The sequence below is a fragment of the Palaemon carinicauda genome, chromosome 43, assembly GCF_036898095.1.
Source record: "Palaemon carinicauda isolate YSFRI2023 chromosome 43, ASM3689809v2, whole genome shotgun sequence".
Lineage (NCBI taxonomy): Eukaryota > Metazoa > Arthropoda > Malacostraca > Decapoda > Palaemonidae > Palaemon > Palaemon carinicauda.
Genome location: NC_090767.1, coordinates 60,144,940 through 60,165,756, shown reverse-complemented (window position 1 = coordinate 60,165,756; position 20,817 = coordinate 60,144,940). Strand labels below are relative to the sequence as shown.

The 20,817-nt window shown below is 41.6% G+C and overlaps 1 protein-coding gene across 4 annotated transcripts in view; it reads right to left on the bottom strand.

Annotated features, from left to right (window-relative positions):
- Window positions 1-20,817, bottom strand: part of ClC-b (chloride channel protein 7) — a 74,767-nt gene that overhangs the window by 10,744 nt on the left and 43,206 nt on the right. For all 4 annotated transcript variants that reach the window (XM_068365864.1, XM_068365865.1, XM_068365866.1 and 1 more), the window contains 5 exons: window positions 16,934-17,111; window positions 16,135-16,266; window positions 13,280-13,439; window positions 12,302-12,437; window positions 229-322 (listed from right to left, as the gene is read on the bottom strand). In XM_068365864.1, coding sequence (XP_068221965.1) covers window positions 229-322; window positions 12,302-12,437; window positions 13,280-13,439; window positions 16,135-16,266; window positions 16,934-17,111 — 700 coding nt within the window. The remainder of the gene's footprint in view (window positions 1-228; window positions 323-12,301; window positions 12,438-13,279; window positions 13,440-16,134; window positions 16,267-16,933; window positions 17,112-20,817) is intronic.

The following is a 20,817-nucleotide window of genomic DNA, read 5'->3' as shown; positions in this document are numbered from 1 at the left end:
AAACACTAAGACTTCACTTTGGCGTAGCAGTACTCACCCGAGCCTTCGTGAAACAGCAACCTCACGCTCTCTTCATCATCATTACTGGCTAAACTACGACCCAACTTTGAAAAGCAGGATGCTATAAGCCCAAGGACCCCAACATATCAGTAACTTTTAAAGTTTCTCAAAGCCAGAACTCCAAAACACTAAACACTAAAGACTTCACTTTGGCGTAGCAGTACTCACCCGAGCCTTCGTGAAACAACGACCTCACGCTCTCTTCCGGCGTCTGGAACCAGATGGCCGCTGCGGCGTTTTCCTCCCCTTCTCGGCAAAACATCTGCGGGGAAAAAAGCGACTTGAAGTGTGGTTATCGTAACCCTGCCCGCAGACCCGATATACAGTATTCTCACTCTTGTATAATAACTAATATCATTATGATTATTATTACTTGCTAAGCTACAACCCTAGTTGGAAAAGCAGAATGCTATAAGCCCAGGGGGCCCCAACAGGGAAAATAGCCCAGTGAGGAAAGGAAAGAAGGAAAAATAAAATATTTTAAGAGTAACAATATTAAAATAAATATTTCCTATATAAACTATAAAAACTTAAGCTACAACCCTAGTTGGAAAAGCAGAATGCTATAAGACCGAGGGCTCCAACAGGGAAAATAGCCCAGTGAGGAAAGGAAAGAAGGAAAAATAAAATATTTTACGAGTAACAATATAATAAATATTTCCTATATAAACTATAAAAACTTTAACAAAACAAGAGGAAGAGAAATAAGATAAAACAGTGTGCCCAAGCGTACCCTCAAGCAAGAGAACTCTAACCCAAGACAGTGGAAGACCATGGTACAGAGGCTATGGCACTACCCAAGACTAGAGAACAATGGTTTGATTTTAGAGTGTCCTTCTCCTAAAAGAGCTGCTTACCATAGCTAAAGAATCTCTTAACTTATAAATAACTGATTTCAATGATAAAAACCTGCGTTTGAAATAAATAAATTGTTTTGGTTGAGTCCCCTGTTTAGGCTGGGAGGAACGTAGAGAGTAGAGGTCCCCTTTTTTGTTTTGTTTCATTTGTTGATGTCGGCTACCCCCCAAAATTGGGGGAAGTGCCTTGGTATATGTATGTATGTATGTATGTTTTGATTACAAAACACAAATCAATTAGACTTTAAAGTCCTTCTACAATTGCTATAATCAGATGAGCAAATTAATTATGCTAGACTTTGGAACTTCTTAAGAACGCACAAGGCAGACCGACTTTTACGTACTGACTAATTATAAGGAAAAAAAAACAATTATATAATCCCTCGATTAGATGATATAATAAATCCTGGGATTTCAATAAATATAGCAAACTTTTAACCCTTTTACCCCCAGGCTATTTGGAACTTTCCAACCCTTAACCCCCAGGGGTTATTTTTTTTCAAGCACATTTTGCAGTACTGTATATATTTTTTAAATTGCTCTAACAGCCTTAATTTTCGTCATAGAGAGGTCAGGTTGGTCTCATTCTTTTAGAAAATGCCTGAAGTTTCTCATAAAGTTATCAAAAATATGCAAAAAAAAATTTAGATAGCAGTTTTTTGCAAGGACGTGCCGGTGCGTCCATGGGGGTAAAGGGATGAGTTTTGTGAAACGTACCAGTACATCCTTTGGGGGTAAAGGGATGAGTTTTGTGAAACGTACCAGTACGTCCTTTGGGGGTAAAGGGGTGAGTTTTGTGAAACGTACCAGTACGTCCTTTGGGGGTAAAGGGGTGAGTTTTGTGAAACGTACCAGTACGTCCTTTGGGGGTAAAGGGGTGAGTTTTGTGAAACGTACCACTACGTCCTTTGGGGGTAAAGGGGTGAGTTTTGTGAAACGTACCAGTACGTCCTTTGGGGGTAAAGGGGTGAGTTTTGTGAAACGTACCAGTACGTCCTTTGGGGGTAAAGGGGTGAGTTTTGTGAAACGTACCAGTACGTCCTTTGGGGGTAAAGGGGTGAGTTTTGTGAAACGTACCAGTACGTCCTTTGGAGGTAAAGGGATGAGTTTTGTGAAACGTACCAGTACGTCCTTTGGGGGTAAAAGGGTTAAAAGTAATTTGTACTTTTCATAAATATACAAACCAGAGTTCTTTAATAGGAGTACATTATCACCACTTTGTTACTGTGTAAGAGTGAAACTGCCGACTAGTGTCGACTTCCTAACGACCTATGAGGATGGGGAAACACTTTAAACCAAACCTACTTAAGAAACGGTGTTCGATAATGTAGTTTAACGTCATCTGGCGATCCGGCGAATAAAGGAGCGACTGCTTCAGCCCCAAGGTAAGGGGAAAAAACAAGAGGCAGAGAGGCCAGTTCATCTTCCTTCTCGTTCTAGAATTACACATTGTTACCTCAATATGTTTGTCAAATGAAGCTAAGTTTATTACATGTTGAGTAGCAACCACTAAGCCAAGTGTACAGGTACCCAGGTATACTCCCATAGGTAAAGGGGCCCATACAATCGACTGTTGGTAGCAGACTCATTTGTCTTCAGGGACTATGTCCCCGCCAGGTTCTCGACAGCTGGGGAAAAATCCAATATGTACGACTTGACGCACTCGAATTCAGGGTGGTCCTTACGTCTCCTCTCTTGCAGGAACAGTTCGTTTGTCAAACAAAATCAGGAAAGTACAGCATGTTAGGATCTCTTCTCCTATTCTTACCGTTGCTGTACGAATAGTCGCGGCGTCCTTCAGGACGGAGGAGAAGGGATCCTGGTTCCGGATACCAATCTCTTAGACAAGTTAAAGGAGGACTTGACGTTGTGAAGGAGGACTTGACGTTGTGAGTGGCTGGGATCAAGGTCCTGAACACGCACTCCTGAATCAAGGTGACGAAACGCTTCTATCTTCCTGGTTGAATTGTGATACAGCCTAAAGGAATGCTATTCTTAACTGCTTAGCAGGGCTTGGGAAGTAAAGGAAGGTTACGAGGGTCGCAGCCATATTTGTGGCTCGTCGAAAGTGGTTGAGTGTGATCTCTTGTTAACAGTTTCACGAGGCTTCAATCCTCTAGAAGCTACTCCAGTCTTCATAACTCTAATGAATTTAAGACTTAAAGTCCTAAATTAAAACTTGTTACAAGGGCAGTGCGGTATATTTCTTCGCAATGTTCGAGGAGATTCCCCTTACGATTGGAGCAAGAAAAACAGCTGATCCATATACAATTGGCGTGTGGTTGCCATGGAGCGATTGAAGTCATGGTGAGCCTAGATATCATCTACCAATTGCCAAGCGATCAGTGAAACAGGAAAGAAAACGGCCAAGAGTTAAATGTAAAGAAATCCCAGGGATGTTGTAAGGCATCCTAGAACACTATGTTGTAAGGCGTCCTAGAACACTATGTTGTAAGGCGTCCTAGAACACTACCAACAAACACACATGGAAAACTAGACGTTTCTTGTTCAGGTGACAAATTTGAGCAGACCACGCGATGGTGATGGCTTAATGAAAAGCCTTTTCAAGCTATTCTTGAAGTAGGGATCCCTACCGTCCTGTTGACGGAGTATATTTGCTTGGACAGTTCTCCTGCCCGAGAGAATCTTACAACTATTTCTACCATGACAACTTACCAAGAGGTCTCCTCCTCCTTGAAGAGGGTCGGTGAAAAACAACCATTTTAGAATTAAAGACAAGCTTGTAAACATAGCTGTTCCTCAATGCTAACGAGTGCTTTGCCGAACACCTTTGGAAAGGTTTTATGCAGAGACGCTGCATGCGATACCGGTCGATTGAAAAGCTAGCTTTGTTCCGTTTGCCATATCTTTAAAATGGATTGGATATACAGGTGGGTGACCAATCTCTCCCCAGATAAATCTGTGGGCTTCAAATTCTTCCAAAGCGAGGAGTTCTTCCGATAAGGACCGTCCCACCGTATTCCTGTTTCAGATAGCACCTCAAGGTAAGAACTCAGGCTGTAGGCTAATGGTGGTACAGAAATTACCAGAGCGATCGTTGGAGAGCCGTTCGAGGGGAACTAGCCTAACTGTCAAACGATCGTTGTAGAGCCGTTTGAGGGGAACTAGCCTCACTGTCAAACGATCGTTGTAGAGCCGTTTGAGGGGAACTAGCCTCACTGTCAAACGATCGTTGTAGAGCCGTTTGAGGGGAACTAGCCTCACTGTCAAACGATCGTTGTAGAGCCGTTTGAGGGGAACTAGCCTCACTGTCAAACGAAAGGAGTCTCTCCCATAACTTACGAACGAGTGACAGACTAAGGAATAGTTTGTAACAGAGGGTTAATAATCCTCTAAACATCCTGGAAGGGTCCCTAAAAACAATAGTCTGACAAACAGAAGAGCATGGTATCACACGAGTGCCTGTCTTACAATCGACAAGATCCTCACTGACAACTGGTCTTGCTTGCTACTTTCAGGTACTGCCTATCCATTAAATGCTCTCGCTGATGAGCTAATATGTTCCAACATGAAAGCGTGTAAGCCACATAGGAGGGCACGCATTAAAGATTAAAGGGGTTATATTTGTGATCAGAGGATAGCACACCTGAGTGTGCGCCCTCTATGTGTGCTTGCATGTGAATGCTCCAATAGATGAATGTGAGATATGAGGAGATACCATGCCAGTGATTAGCACCTATCCAAAGTGTGTATGAATATGCGAGTGCTCATTAAAACGAGCAAGTGAAATAAAAAATATGAGAAAAACTTGAAGAATGTGTGCTCTTTGTAGAGCACAATCACAAGCCTAAAGGAGAGCGAGTTCTTGTACTGTGCATGCGCAAACGGAAGACTCCTCAACGTCAAGAACTTCTAATTGTAAGCAAGTGCTCCTATAGAAGCGTACGATCACAAATACCATACTATGATCAAATCATTATCACTGAACCTGGAGAACGAGTCCACTTTTAAAATGACCTCGTGGAGATGCACGGCACTTTTTTATAAATAAAAAAACATCTAACAGACGTAGTTCTGGCAATTGTCGAAAATCCGACTCTCTTTTCCCCCAGAATGGTAAACGGTTGTTTTATATACCAACTAGGAACATTCCAGTCCAGAACTTTTCGACTAAAATAAACTGTAAAGATCTGGAAGTTTAAAGATGTTTCTCGCAAAGTAAACATATTATTATTATTATTATTACTTGCTAAGCTAGAACCCCAGTTGGAAAAACAGGAGGCTATTAGCCCAAGGGCTCCAAGAAGGAAAATAGCCCAGCGAGGAAAGGAAATAAGGAAAAACTACAAGAGAAATTTAAGAACATGACAGTGGAAGACCATGGTACAGAATATGACATTACCCAAGACTAGAGGACAATGGTTTGATTTTGGAGTGTCCTCCTGCTTACCATAGCTAAAGTCTCTCTTCTAGCCTTAGCCTTAAGAGGAAAGTAGCCACTAAACAATTACAGTGCAGCAAGGTTAAACTAACGACTCATTACAAATGGTTAACTATACATAACAACGGCTCTACCTTAGGTGCGAGCGATCGCTAACAGGCGAGGTGGTGCTCCCACAGGAAAGAATGATTGGAGACAAGTTACATGGCACTCGTAGGAGCGAACAATTGCAAACAGACGAGACGTAGCACAAAGAAGCACATAACCTCATCTCTTTCTTCCGTCAATGAAGAGAAAAGGTAGGAGTAGCTTATATGTAAAGCCTAAAATACACGTTCAAAAAAAGCGTCAAAATTTTGCATCAAAATTTTGACGTGTAACTTTGATACAAAATTTTGATACATAATTGCCCACACACGTTTAGGCATTTTTCCCATCAAAATTCAGTATCGCCAAATCTTCGACATGGATGCATCAGTGGCCATAGTACTAGTGTTGGCATTGGACTCTGATGAATCTCCTGGTAAACGTCGGAAATGGTCAAAAAGACTAAGATGTTTGAACAAAATTTTGACAGGAGCCCACACCCGCATCAAAAATTTGACGACTCGTCAAAAAATATCAAACGGATTTGATCATTCAAGGTTTTTGCTTTAAATCTTTTATTGACATAAAACTCACTCACACTCAAATTTTGCATCAAAATTTTGATGCAAAATTTTGACGCTTTTTTTGAACGTGTATGGGCCCCTTAACTCCTATCAATCGATCTTTAAAGGACATTCTGAAAGGACTGATCATCCAAAGCGGGGAGAAGAGGGCCGGAGCCCTTTTTTCCTTCAGACAGGCAGTGCTCTCCAAGTCCGACGAATGCGTGGATCGGGTAGTTGAATCAGTAGAACTTCAAAAGTTCAAAGTTGGAGCAAATGTTTTTATGTTGACCAGGCTGACATGAGTCTTTTTATAGTTTATATATGACATATCTGTTTTTAAAGTTGTTAATAGTTTATATAGGACATATCTGTTTTGATGCTGTTACTGTTTTTAGAATGATACAGTGAACCCTCGTTTATCGCGGTAGATAGGTTCCAGACGCGGGCGCGATAGGTGAAAATCCGCGAAGTAGTGACAGCATATTTACCTATTTATTTAACATGTATATTCGGACTTTTAAAACCTTCCCTTGTACGTAGTACTGTTAACAAACCACCCTTTAATGTACAGAACACTTAATGCATGTACTACAGCACCCTAAACTAAAAAAGGCACAAATATTAAAGGCGATTTTATATCATGTGTTTCCTAAACACCTAAAAAGCACGATAAAAAATGGCAACCAATGTTTTGTTTACGTTCATCTCTGATCATAATGAAGAAACAAACTCATTTAGTGTACACATATATGTACGTATAGGTTAGTTTTTGCATCGATTATATTGATTATACAGTACTGTATGTTGATTTTTTTATTACCAATGTTTTAGTTTACGTATTTTTCTTAGGACTTCCAAATGAAATCTTTTTCTTTATGACGCCGCCTGAAACGACGGCGTGTACGCTCAGTAAACAACCACGCTCAGAACAAACAAGGCATTTAACGCGCATGATGATAGTGATAAATAATGATACAGTACATACAGTATTTACAGTAAAAGCATTTACAAAATATGTTACCTTACAAATATAAATTATACAGTACTTGTGCGTAGCAAAGCAGGAAAACAATTTGAGAGAGAGAGAGAGAGAGAGAGAGAGAGAGAGAGAGAGAGAGAGAGAGAGAGAGAGAGAGAGAGAGAGAGAGAGAGAGAGATTGTTTTACGTACGTAAATGTAAATTTTAAACAAAAAAAATATGATAGGTTACAACATGTAGACTTTTAAAACCTTCCCTTTAACTTAATGCATACAGTACGTACATTACTAAACTATAAAACAGGTTAAAGTAAAAAATAAAGATTGTTACTGTACTCACCACGAAAGAAGTTCAAGAAAAACTTGAATGACGATGGCGATGAATTTGCTGCACAGTAGAAATGATGATGATGAAGCTGATGATGTGTTCTACTGTGCAGTCAATGATAGTATTTTACGTCTCTTCAGACGGAGGTGTCTTTTCCTGGGACACCTCTTCAACTTCTTCAATTTCTTCCGAAGGCGTACTAGCAGGAGGAACTGGCTCTTTTTTGCGAGGCTGGAAAAACATTGTGATCGGAAGTTGTTGCCGCTGCTTCTTTTTTCGATCCAAGAGCATCCTGTAGGGAGTCGTGATGTCATCAACCTTGTTGCAGAATTGCATCGAGCGAACCATATCCTCGTCCCACTCTTGTAACATTTCTTTCGCCTCCTTCATATGGTTGCAGAACTTGGCAAGCCGTTCTAATGTTAAGCCCGTTTCTTCGACATTTTCTTGGGTCTCTTCCTGGGTACCCTCACTCTCTTCCTCACTTGCCGATTTCGTCAGGTCTTCGAGGTCTGCGTCAGTTAGGGGCTGGGAATGGCAGTCCAACAACTCGTCGACGTCTTCAGTCGTCATGTCGCCAAACCCGTCACCCCCAATTATGGCAGCCAACTGCACAGATTTCCGTATTGCAGAGTGTTGGATTTCCGACGGAGTAAATCCCTTGTCGTCGTAAACAATATCGGGCCACAGCTTCTTCCAGCTCGCATTTACGGTTGCAGGTTTCATCTCTTGAAGTGCCTTTTGAATATTCTGCAGGCACGTGGCTATGGTGTACTGCCGCCAGTACGCCTTCAAGTTGAAGTCTTCATCCTCGTCATCTTGGGCAGCATCCACACACGCAACGAGGTCCGCCAAGGTATTCTTCGTGTAGAGGGCCTTGAACGCCCTGATAACCCCCTGGTCCATTGGTTGAATTAATGACGTGGTGTTGGGTGGCAGGAACTCAACCTGAACGCCCTCACGCGACAGGTCAGTTGCGTGTCCACCAGCGTTATCCATAAGGAGAAGGATCTTGAATGGCAAGCCCTTCTCTAAGAGATATTCATGGACTTGCGGGATGAAACACTGGTGGAACCAGTTGGAGGTCAGCATCTTCGTAATCCATGCTTTTTGATTATGCATCCAGTACACGGGAAGGAGATTCTTATTTTTATTTTTCAAAGCGCGAGGATTTTTCGACTTATAAATAAGCCCCGGCTTTAACAAAAATCCAGCAGCATTGCCACACATCACGAGGGTAACGCGATCCTTGAATGCCTTAAAGCCAGAGGCTTTGGCTTCCTCTTTGAACAGGAAAGTTCGCGACGGCATTCTCTTCCAAAACAAGCCGGTTTCATCCATATTAAAGACTTGTTCCGGCTTGTATCCACCTTCAGCGATAATGTTCTTGAAAGTCTGGTTCACGTAAGTTTCAGCAGCGGCAGTGTCAGCGGAAGCAGACTCCCCATGCAGGGAAACGCTTTTCAGGGCGAAGCGTTTCTGAAACTTCGCGAACCATCCTTTGCTTGCGGAAAAACGTTTCTGAGGCTGGGAATCAGTGGATGTCCCTGGTTGAGGATCATCTGCATCATCATCATCTTCAGCATGGTTGCCGTCGTCCTCTTTAGGTTCCTTTGCAGCAAAATTCTCATATAAGCTCAAAGCCTTTGTTTGGATGGTGTTCGTATCCAACGCTATGTTCTTCTTCCGGCAGTCGGCAATCCACACAGCTAAAGCACCTTCCATGCGTACGATCGTTTTATTACGCGTTGTAACGACTCGCTTCGCTGATCTGCTAAAGGTGATTGCAGCAGTCTTTCTAATGTTCGCCTCGTCCTTCTTGATGTAGCGAACGGTGGATTCGTTGATGCCAAAATGGCGGCCGGCGGCCGCGTAACTTCTACCATCTTTTAACATGTCGAGAAGCGTAACCTTCTCAGCTATCGTCATCATCCTTCGGTGGCGTTTAGGCTCACTACCAGCCTTACTAGAAGCAGAACGCTTGGGAGGCATTGTAACAGAAAGTTCAACAAAAAGTTCAACTTAAAACAGTCGCACACAGCACAGATTAAACTTCACAAACTTAAGAACGTCTACTCAGCAATACGCGGAAAGAGAAAGTGAACGATGCAGCCCCGCGAGAACTTTGATGCTGCGGGTAGAAGATGCGGGCAAAACACCAATCACAGGCTAGATAACAAAACTTGAGTTTTGATTCGTCATCTATCAGCGCTTGAACCAATCACAACCCGTCTTAGTACTATGGCGCGTTGGTTACTCATAGAAGATGCCCCCGCGCATACTGAACGTACGTAGATTAAGTACAATACCGTAATAATAATAAATAATGATAATACTGTACAGTAATAATAATAATAATAATGATTAATAATAATAACAATAATAATTTTATTAACAACAACAACAATAATAATAATAACAATAATAATAAAAATTTACGTACGCTATTTTACGCCTCTCTCTCTCTCTCTCTCTCTCTCTCTCTCTCTCTCTCTCTCTCTCTCTCTCTCTCTCTCTCGTACGCTTACAGTATTCGAAATGTGATTTTTGCAACAAAGAATATTATTGGATGCAGTACTGTACTACGTACGTATACATACAAAAGATTCATGGAAAAGAAGCACATCCATTACAGTACACACCATTCTAATATGGTATGACTGCATCTGATTTGCGTTTCATGTTCGATTTAATTTTACTACGTACTGAATTATCGTATGATCACATTCTCTTTTCGTGTTTTATTTCTTTCTGTGCTGAATTATATATCATATGTAATGCAATGAACAATCAGTAAGAGCAGATATTACTAATTACAGTATTAATGGAATTACAGGTAACAAAATATCGTATTTGGTTGTCTTCAGATTTCGCGGTATTTTCGAATTTTCCGGAAAATCCGCGATATGTATATATATATGGGTTATGGGAAAACCCCGCGAAGTGGTGAATCCGCGATTGTCGAACCGCGAAGTAGCGAGGGTTCACTGTATATTGTTAATTTATTCTCATCATTTATTTATTTCCTTTCCTCACTGGGCTATTTTTCCCTGTTGGAGCCCTTGGGCTTATAGCATCTTGCTTTTCCAACTAGGGTTGTAGCTTGGCTAATAATAATAATAATAATAATAATAATAATAATAATAATAAGAGCTGTAAAAATGAAGGAATATCTCGAAGTTCTCGTTCCATCAATGGTGTGACAAATTCTTAATTTGGTTACGATTTGAATCACCATCACTATTATTATTACTAGCCAAGCTACAACCCTAATTGGAAAAGCAAGATACTATAAGCCCAAGGGCTCCAATAGGGAAAAATAGCCCAGAGAGGAAAGGAAATAAGGAAATAAATGAATGATGAGAACAAATTAACAATATATCAATCTAAAAACAGTAAAAACATATATTATTATTATTACTAGCCAAGCTACAACCCTAGTTGGAAAAGCAAGATGCTATAAGCCCAAGGGATCCAATAGGGAAAAATGGCCCAGTGAGAAAAGGAAATAAGGAAATAAATAAATGATGAGAATAAATTAACAATATATCATTCTAAAAACAGTAAGTGTCAAAACAGATATGTCATATATAAACTATTAACAACGTCAAAAACAGATATGTCATATATAAACTATAAAAAGACTCATGTCAGCCTGGTCAACATAAAAACATTTGCTCCTACTTTGAACTTTTGAAGTTCAACTGATTTAACTACCCTAAGATTAGGAAGATCATTCCACAACTTGGTCACAGCTGGAATAAAACTTCTAGAATACTGTGTCGTATTGAGCCTCATGATGGGAGAATAACAACAGGAATGACGTTAAACAGTAAACAAGAACAGAACGTGTACAGTATATCAGCGGGTACACAGAAACCTTTATTAAACTGGAATAAAATTAAAATCAAAACGACCAGTTGAGGCAAAGTATGTCTCCACTATTCAGTATTATCCAACGGCTGAAATCAATTACTCGGTATACTGGTGGAGGAAGCCATGGCTTCCCACTTACTTGCTCGTGACTACCGGCACCTCGACATTTTAACCCTTTTACCCCCGCCATAAGGTTAAATTTCGAGCACATTTTGCTATATAATTTTTTTAAATTGCTCTAACAAGCTTAATTTTTGTCCTAGAGAGGTCAGGTTGGTCTCATTCTTTTGGAAAATGCCTGAAGTTTCTCGTAAAATTATAAAAAAAATGTGAAAATATGTAATTAACAGTGTTTTGCAAGAACGTACCGGTACGTCTTTTGGGGGTGAAAGGGTTAACAGACGAGTTCCTACTGAAAACATTTTAAAGAGCAAGGGTTTGTATCTTCTGCACCGAATAATTATTATTATCATTATTATTATTATTAAATGCTAAGCTACAACCCTAGTTGGAAAAGCAAGATGCTATAAGCCCAGGGGCCCCAACAGGGAAAATAGCTCTTACAGTAACTAAGCTACATCCCTAGTTGGAAAAGCAGGTTGCTATAAGTGAGGACAGGAAATAAGAAAATAAACCACAGAAAAGTATTGAACAACTAAAATATGGGTAAAGGTAGAAGAGACTCTTTAGCTAGGTGAAGGACACTCTAAAATCAAACCACTGTTCTCTAGTCTTGGGTAGTAACATAGTCTCTGTACCATGGTCTTCCACTGTCTTGGGTTAGAGTTCTCTTGCTTGAGGGTACACTCGGGCACACTATTCCATCTAGTTTCTCTTCCTCTTGTTATTTTGAAGCTTTTATAGTTTATATATAAAAAGATTTATTCTAATATTATTTTTCTTAAATCTATATTGTAGTTTTTTCTTATTTCCTTCCCTCACTTGGACATTTTCCCTATTGGAGCCCTTGGGGTTATAGCATTCTGCTTTTCCAATTAGGGTTGTAGCTTAGCAAGTAGTAGTAATAATAATAATAATAATAATAATCATTAACAACATTAAAATAGATCTTTCATAGATATACATACAAACAATAAACAAAAAGGACTCGGAGGGTTGTACAATAGAACCCCAATACTTCCCGTACCTGGATGGGATAAGCCGACTCCTCGGAAATCAGCCGGCAATCGTCGATGATGTACATCATGAGGAAGGCCACCACGGCCGTCATAAAGGCCACAAAAGCGGCCTCCAGGATCTTCTGCCACGGACGAGTTATGTACCTGCCAACGGATTATATTTCAGCGGTTGAAAGGTAAGAGAAATAATCTCTGGACGCTTTATCGGAATAGATATCTCCCTTGCTGAGTAAATTCAACCCTTTGGAACATTAAAGAGATTCCTCTAGGACTATTTAATCTCTGCTTATAAGAAAATAATATATTTTACAGGTAAATAACTTTAGTGTTAACCCTTTTACCCCCAGGCTCTTTGGAAATTTCCAACCCTTAACCCCCAGGGGGTTATTTTTTATCAAGCACATTTTGCAGTATATTTTTTAAATTGCTCTAACAGCCTTAATTTTTGTCATAGAGAGGTCAGGTTGGTCTCATTCTCTTGGAAAATGCCTGAATTTTCTAAAAAAAATTATCAAAAAATATGAAAAAAAGATTTTTATAGCGTTTTTTTTGTAAGGACGTACCAGTACGTCCATGGTGGTAAAGGGATGGCTTTTGTGAAACTTAACAGTACGTCCTTTGGGGGTAAAAGGGTTAAAGACACTCTTCTCGGACTATTTAAACTCTGCTTATAAGAAAATAATATATTTTACAGGTAAATAACTTTAGAGTTAAGATGTGCAAGTTAACCATAGATAAGATTTTATACAAAGACCTCCTAACCGGTATAAATATACGAACCACGGCCCTTCAACACCAGGACCCTTTGATCATGAAGACACTCCTAATATATTCAATCTCCGCTTACCATAAAGTAATAATAAAGTAAAGTATTAATTTCACAAGTAAATAATGTCAGAGTTTAGAAGTACAAGTTAACCACAGATATTTAATACCAAGACCTCCTAACCCGTAAAAACGCACAAACTGCGGCCCCGTGAACCTACTTCATGCGGAAAGCCGTCAATTTCAGGTTGATGTGGTTGTATAGGGCGCCCAAGAGCCCGCCCGAGATCCCCATCAGCACGAAGGGGACGAACTCCCAGATCTCGTACGTGAGGTCGTCGAACTTGCCGAAGTTCAGTAGGCCGTTGAAGGCGAGCTTTCCTGGAATAGAAAAAAGATAGAGAAAAGGGTTATTTCGCAATGAGAGAGAGAGAGAGAGAGAGAGAGAGAGAGAGAGAGAGAGAGAGAGAGAGAGAGAGAGAGAGAGAGAGAGAGGGGGGGGGCATCACAACTGTTATCAGAATTGAAAACTTAGTGAGCCTGGAATAGAAAAAAGGATTATTTAAGGGATTTTCACTAAGGAAAAATCTATTTCAGGGCGAGGGACCTGTGTCGCCCCATGAAATGCTCCTTATAGCACCATTTCTAAGGTATAAATACTGCTAAATATACCAGAGAAAAAAGTTGCATGGAATACAAGGAATAAACCCAGCTCACTCTAATAGTGTTGTATAGTAACTGGGGCGTGTTAGAACCACTACCAGAGGTCCCTTACCAATTAGACCTCTCCTTCCTCAATATTCCCCGATACTACGAGGTGCTGGTCTACATCCTACTGCCCGCTACTACGACTACCTGCTCCCACCCCTACCACTACCCACGCTTCTTCTCGCATTCTCTTCTAGCACCAGTGGTAGCCAGACGGGTTTGTTTTCGTAGCTTTTGTGTTTTCAAGATGTCCGACGTTTTGGAGATCCTTACTCCCAATTTAAGTATTGTAAATATCTGTTTTGATAATTTTAGGTAGCGACACACGTTGAATTAATAATATTGTTAATTTTATCTGTTTTGATAATTCTAGGTAGCGACACACGTTGAATTAATAATATTGTTAATTTTATCTGTTTTGATAATTTTAGGTAGCGACACACGTTGAATTAATAATATTGTTAATTTTATGTTTTGATAATTCTAGGTAGCGACACACGTTGAATTAATAATACAGTATTGTTAATTTTATCTGTTTTGATAATCTTAGGTAGCGACACACGTTGAATTAATAATATTGTTAATTTTATCTGTTTTGATAATCTTAGGTAGCGACACACGTTGAATTAATAATATTGTTAATTTTATCTGTTTTGATAATCTTAGGTAGCGACACACGTTGAATTAATAATATTGTTAATTTTATCTGTTTTGATAATTCTAGGTAGCGACACACGTTGAATTAATAATATTGTTAATTTTATCTGTTTTGATAATTTTAGGTAGCGACACACGTTGAATTAATAATATTGTTAATTTTATGTTTTGATAATTCTAGGTAGCGACACACGTTGAATTAATAATACAGTATTGTTAATTTTATCTGTTTTGATAATCTTAGGTAGCGACACACGTTGAATTAATAATATTGTTAATTTTATCTGTTTTGATAATCTTAGGTAGCGACACACGTTGAATTAATAATATTGTTAATTTTATCTGTTTTGATAATCTTAGGTAGCGACACACGTTGAATTAATAATATTGTTAATTTTATCTGTTTTGATAATTTTAGGTAGCGAGACATGAATTAATAATATTAATTTTAGACTCATCGGCTTTGTGTGATACCTCCCTTACGGGTACGTTTGGAAGCCATTTCGGCGTCGCTACCTCCCGATCTCTTTGTTGTTATGACTTTCAATTAGTTCCTCATACTAATTGTAGATGGTGGATAACGGGGGAGGGTGGGCTGTGGCACCCTAGCAGTACCAGCTGAACTCAGTTGAGTCCCTTGTTAGGCTGGGAGGAACGTAGAGAGGAGAGGTCCCCCCCTTTTTTTTTTTTTTTTTTTTTCATTTGTTGATGTCGGCTACCCCCCAAAATTGGGGGAAGTGCCTTGGTATATGTATGTATGTACTAATTGTAGTCTCATTTATTTTGTTAGGCCATCACAAACTGTTATCAGAATTAAAAACTTAGAGAGAGTCATATTTGGAACACAGTAGACATCAAACATACCAACTTTATACTTATGAAATATACTCATGACATATTTCAGTATATTATTTAAAGTACTTTTAAAAAATATGGTATATTTCCACGTGTAAGAAAAACTTTAGATGAGACGAGGTAAAAAATTAGGGCAAAATTTCAATCAATTTATCCGATATCTGCAGTATAATATGACAGTTGGCTTACAAAACTATCTTTGTATAACATTATGATTACTAGCTAAGCTACAACTTTAATAAAATAAATAATTTAATGCAGAAAGCAAGAGGATATCTGCAATATGAAATTGGACTACACATTGATATTTAAAGTTGAAAATAATCGGCATGCAAGTTATGCGAAGACTAACCCTTTTACCCCCAGGCTATTTGGAACTTTCCAACCCTTAACCCCCAGGGGTTATTTTTTTTTCAAGCACATTTTGCAGTATATTTTTTTTAAATTGCTCTAATAGCATTAATTTTTGTCATAGAGAGGTCAGGTTGGTCTCATTCTCTTGTAAAATGCCTGAATTTTCTCAAAAATATTATCAAAAATATGAAAAAAAAAATATTTATAGCATTTTTTTGCATGGACGTACCGGTACGTCCATGGGGGTAAAGGGATGAGTTTTGTGAAACGTACCAGTACGTCCTTTGGGGGTAAAAGGGTTAATATGAAATTGGACTACACATTGATATTTAAAGCTGAAAATTATCGGCAAGCATTTTATGCAAAGACTAATCTAGGACAAAACCTAATAAAATTTCCCTCACAAACAATTCCTTGGTACCTATCGAATTTAGAAGTTTGGGACTTTCTGTATTTTCAAAATATAAACTAACTACCGACGACCAGAACGAGCGAAGCTTACCCGGCACGCCATTATAGACGGACAGGACGAAGTTCAGGGTGAAGCCGGAAACCATGGCGCAGAAGAAGACCCTCCAAGTGAGACCCTGGTTCCAGAAACTCGCGCCCTCCTCCAGGGAAAAAAGGACGCCACCTGTAGAAGGAGGAAAAGAAAGTAATGCAGAATATGTGAATATCTTTACATAGTCGATAGGTTTTTAATTATTTAAGCTGTTTTGAAAACCTTCTTGTGAAGTGTGTGGGTTATTCAAATGGTCTGGAGACCTTGAAATGTCTTAGATTTCATCCACATAATAGTTTTCATTCATCGAGGGTTAAGACATGAACCATATCTCTACACAGTCATATGTCTTGTTTGCAATCTAGGGAGAATCATGTCTTGTTGGCAATCTAGGGAGAATCATGTCTTGTTAGCAATCTAGGGAAAATCAAGTCTTGTTTGCAACCTAGGGAGAATCATGCCTTGGCAATCTAGGGAGAATCAAGTCTTGTTAGCAATCTAGGGAGAATCATGCCTTGTTGGCAATCTAGGGAGAATCATGCCTTGTTGGCAATCTAGGGAGAATCATGTCTTGTTAGCAATCTAGGGAGAATCATGCCTTGTTTGCAATCTATCAAAATCTGCCTTGTCGGCAATCTAGTGCAATACACGACTTTTAACCTCCCTACGTCTTCTCTCCGTGATTTGCTAGCTATTTTTAGTTATAAGTTCCTTTGAAATTACTCCTACATTTTAAACTTCATTTAAACTACCTATCCAACTACAACGCTATCAATCTCCACACAGAGTCTTCGCTTACCGACGGGAGCGCCAAAAGCAGCCGCGACCCCAGCAGCCGCCCCAGCCGAGACGAAGTCCCTCTTCTCGTGGTCTTCCCGGAAGTACTCGAAGACCTTGAAGTCGAAGCCGAACGAGGTGGTCTTTCCCTGTGATAAGCCCGCCGCTATGACGGCCCCGGAGTGGATCATGGGTCCTTCCTGAAAGGTTGAAGAAGAAGATTTATCGTTGTTCGGAAGTCCCCTAGATAGGAGCTTTCAAAGATAGAGAAGAAGATAGATGTGGCACAGATGAGAATGTTGAGATGGATACGTGGGGTGACAAGAAGAGATAAGATACGGAATGAGGTAATTAGGGGTACCACAGGAGTAAGAAAACTATCAGATAAGATCCAAGAAAGTAGACTGAGGTGGTATGGTCATGTCATAAGAAGAGATGAACAGTATATTGGGAGGAGAGTGATGGAAATGGAGGTACAGGGAACGAGAAGGAGAGGGAGACCAAAGCGAAGGTGGGTGGACTGTATCAAGGATGACCTTTGATCAAAGGGATTAACCGGTGATGAGGTGTGGGACAGAGGTAGATGGAGAAAGCTGGCCAGAAACATTGACTCCACATAAAAGTGGGAAAAGATGCAGACAAAGGATTAACCGGTGATGAGGCGTGGGACAGAGGTAGATGGAGAAAGCTGGCCAGAAACATAAACTCCACATAAAAGTGGGAAAAGATGCGGACAGAGAAAGTGATATTTTGTAGAAGTGGAACTTCTGTAGATATAAAATAAAAGTTTATTCTTGTATTGTTTGAATATGACAAATTCGAAGATAATTTGTATTTTTCCTAACCATACAAACCTTAGCTATTTACAAAGGGTTATTACTTTTAGCGTAGCTGAAATGGCGAGCCATTAGAATTTAACGAGGGTGTATTACCCCCGCGCTAGTTAGCGGGGGGGTAAGGGAGTGGTAGCTAGCTACCCCTCCTCCCCCTCACACACAGGTGAATACTCACTTTCACTTAGAGGTAGGACTTGTCTTGGGGGACAGGGCTGGCGGGCAAATATGTGTAAATAGCTAAGGTTTGTATGGTTAGGAAAAATACAAATTATCTTCGAATTTGTCATTTGTTCCGTAACCGAAATACAAACCACGCTATTTACAAAGGGTGACTTATCCCTTAGGAAGGGTGGAAAGTCCCCAGCCATACTGGCTTTGGCTTTACCCGGGGACTCAGAATCCGAGTGAGTCGCACTCGAGAAAAGGAGTCCCTGCACCTCACAAGTTCCTTGCACCGCAAGGAACCATGTGGCCTACGTAAGCTTGTGTGTGAAGGAAGAAGTGTGACCCGTCTTAGGCAGTTGACCTGGAGTTCCAGAAGGAACTCTGGGTTAAGACGTTCCCAATACCACCTCGTCAGGGTATGGGGGACGCGACAGTATTGACTCAATACTCGGAACACAAGGAAGCATGGTTTACCTGCAGAGGTTCGAGGTCAGCTATGCAGAGACCAGGATGCTGCTTCCCTGTAGAGGGGATGATGAAGAAAGAAGTAAGGGCCAGACATACTTCTTTCGTTCATGCAGACTAAAACCTGATAACAATGCCCTCAACCTTCTGCTACCTGTCCAAAAAGGAGCCTGAGGTTAGACCAGCTGTTGTGTAGCCACCACAGAGCGATAGAAAACGTATCGAGACTCCTGTGGGTCACGCCCTGCAGGAAGCGGGCTGCGAAGGTCATCAGACGCTTCCAGACTCCAGCTTGTAGCACCTGCGTCACAGAGTAGTATTACTCGAAGGCGAGGGACGTTGCGATGTATCCAACATCGTGCTGTAGGGCGACGTGACGGGGGAGGGTCTGAAGACAGGTCGAGATGAATGTCCTTGAGTCCGGGCTGAAGAGGTATACTGGTGACTCTCCCCCCATGTCCTCCTTGTGTTCCCAAATCGGCTGCAACTGGGGCCAAACTGCAGCTGTTCCCAGCGCTAACCTCTCGATTCCTGTACTGGCAAGAAAGAGAAGGTCTTGGGACATCAGACACAGAATGGAGACTCAAAATCTTGAATGAATCGGACCGAAGGGTCGGGACCCTCAGATTCTGAGTCTAGCCAACAACTCAGGAGCGAGCCTGAATGTTGCCTTCCACTCTTCCTTAGAAAGGGGGGGAGTAGTAAGAGACCAAGAAGATTGCTTACACACTGGCCGTGGCCAGAGTGAGCAGAAGACCCAGGGCGGAATACAATCCGAGGCCTGTCGTAAAAGGGTCTTGAGAAGATCTCTTAAAGGACTAAAAGTCCGAGCCATGCTCCAAGTTGGAGGTCTTCCTCCGACTAGGGCAGGGACGATCGTAGCTTCGCATGAGCGAGGATAGATCCAGCGGGCAGGAAAAAGTTATTCCTTTAAGCCTGAAGGTCAGGGAAAGGCTGAGCGACAGGCTTCATTGCCAAGAGCGGAAAGGAGTTTCCTCCCGCCGAAAGGCAATAAGACCGTTATTGCTGGAGAAGAGGCCTCACGGGAAGAGGTATATCTCCCACGGCACCAACCACCTTAGACTCTTCACTTTGCCTGGGAGACCCCTGTGGATGACTATCGCAGATGACGCGACCTCCGTACCGCGACTGTAGCGGGTTGTCTCTTCTAGAGGAGGAAGCGTAGTGTCTCCAGGCATGAAGCCGAAGCGACGCCCCGGTTCGGGAGAGATGTCGCAGTGTGGTTGCTTGAGTAGTCTGCGCCGTGGGAGAAGCTCTCCCGGGAGTTCCGTCAGGGGAAGCAGAGGGTCCAGAAACCGTTCTGCACATAGTCCCAGTGGAGCTCTCCCATTGAAAGGTTGACAGACAACCTGGTTTTGTTGAGACCCATTGTCCGCAGACAAAAAGGAGGGAAGAGCAGGCGTCGAAGTTGTCCCACCATCACCGGAATGCATCTTGCCAGAGTCTCGGGGTCTGAGACTGGGGGGAAAACTAGCGGAAGCTTGAGGTTCCAAGCTGTCGCGATCAGGTCCCCCAGACCAGCACTTGCTGGTTACCCAAGGTCAAAGACCCCTAGGTACACTCTCTATATGAGGCTCTGCTCGGATAGTCTGAGAGAAACATTCCCCTGCCTGGAATGAGAGAGCCGATGGTGGAATTGAGAGAATCTCAATCATCCCGATATCTCTACTGCAAGATGTGAAGGTGTGAAAATGCGTCCCCTGCTGGTTAGCATGAAGTCGACACGCAACGGGGCGACTTGGCAGGAGCGGTAGGATCTGAAGAGGGGCCAGACTAAGGCCCTTAAGCCTGCCTGAATGATGGAGAGGTATCCTTCAGGTCTTGACCATAGGCCTGGACCGGAACATGCCCCCCCCCCTTTCCTTTGACGAGTCCGAGAACCGCATCAAGAATGTGGGGAAAGGACGAGAATATCCACTACCATCAAGAGGCTCCATAGGTCAACACCCATTGCAGGTTTAATAGTTCCGCTGGTCCCATAGGGCCAGGGAGTCCGGTTAAACATTGCCTGAAGCCACCGGAACTTGGATCGCCCCACATGGAACTTATCCTGAGGCGACCGTTCGGACTATAAACGGGTCAATGAGGAAAGAAGAACTAGGAAACGTTCCAAGGTAGGGCTGAAAACTCTGCTTGACTGAGAACAGGTACTGCGACTCTCCTCAGTCTTGCCACGGTGAACCGATAGGAAGGCTCGGAGGATGTGGTAACAGAATCTGGCGTCCCCAGGTGGTCACCCATCCAAGTACCGACGTTGCTTAACCTCGCTGGACGGACGAGAAGCGGGGTTTCCAACGTGGTAAGGCGGTTGACTCAATATCATGGCCAGATACTCCAGATGTTGAGGCAGAGGAAGAGAAGGCTCCAAGCAAAATACCATGAGCCCACACTCATGGTCAGCATTCGGAAGCTTTTCCCG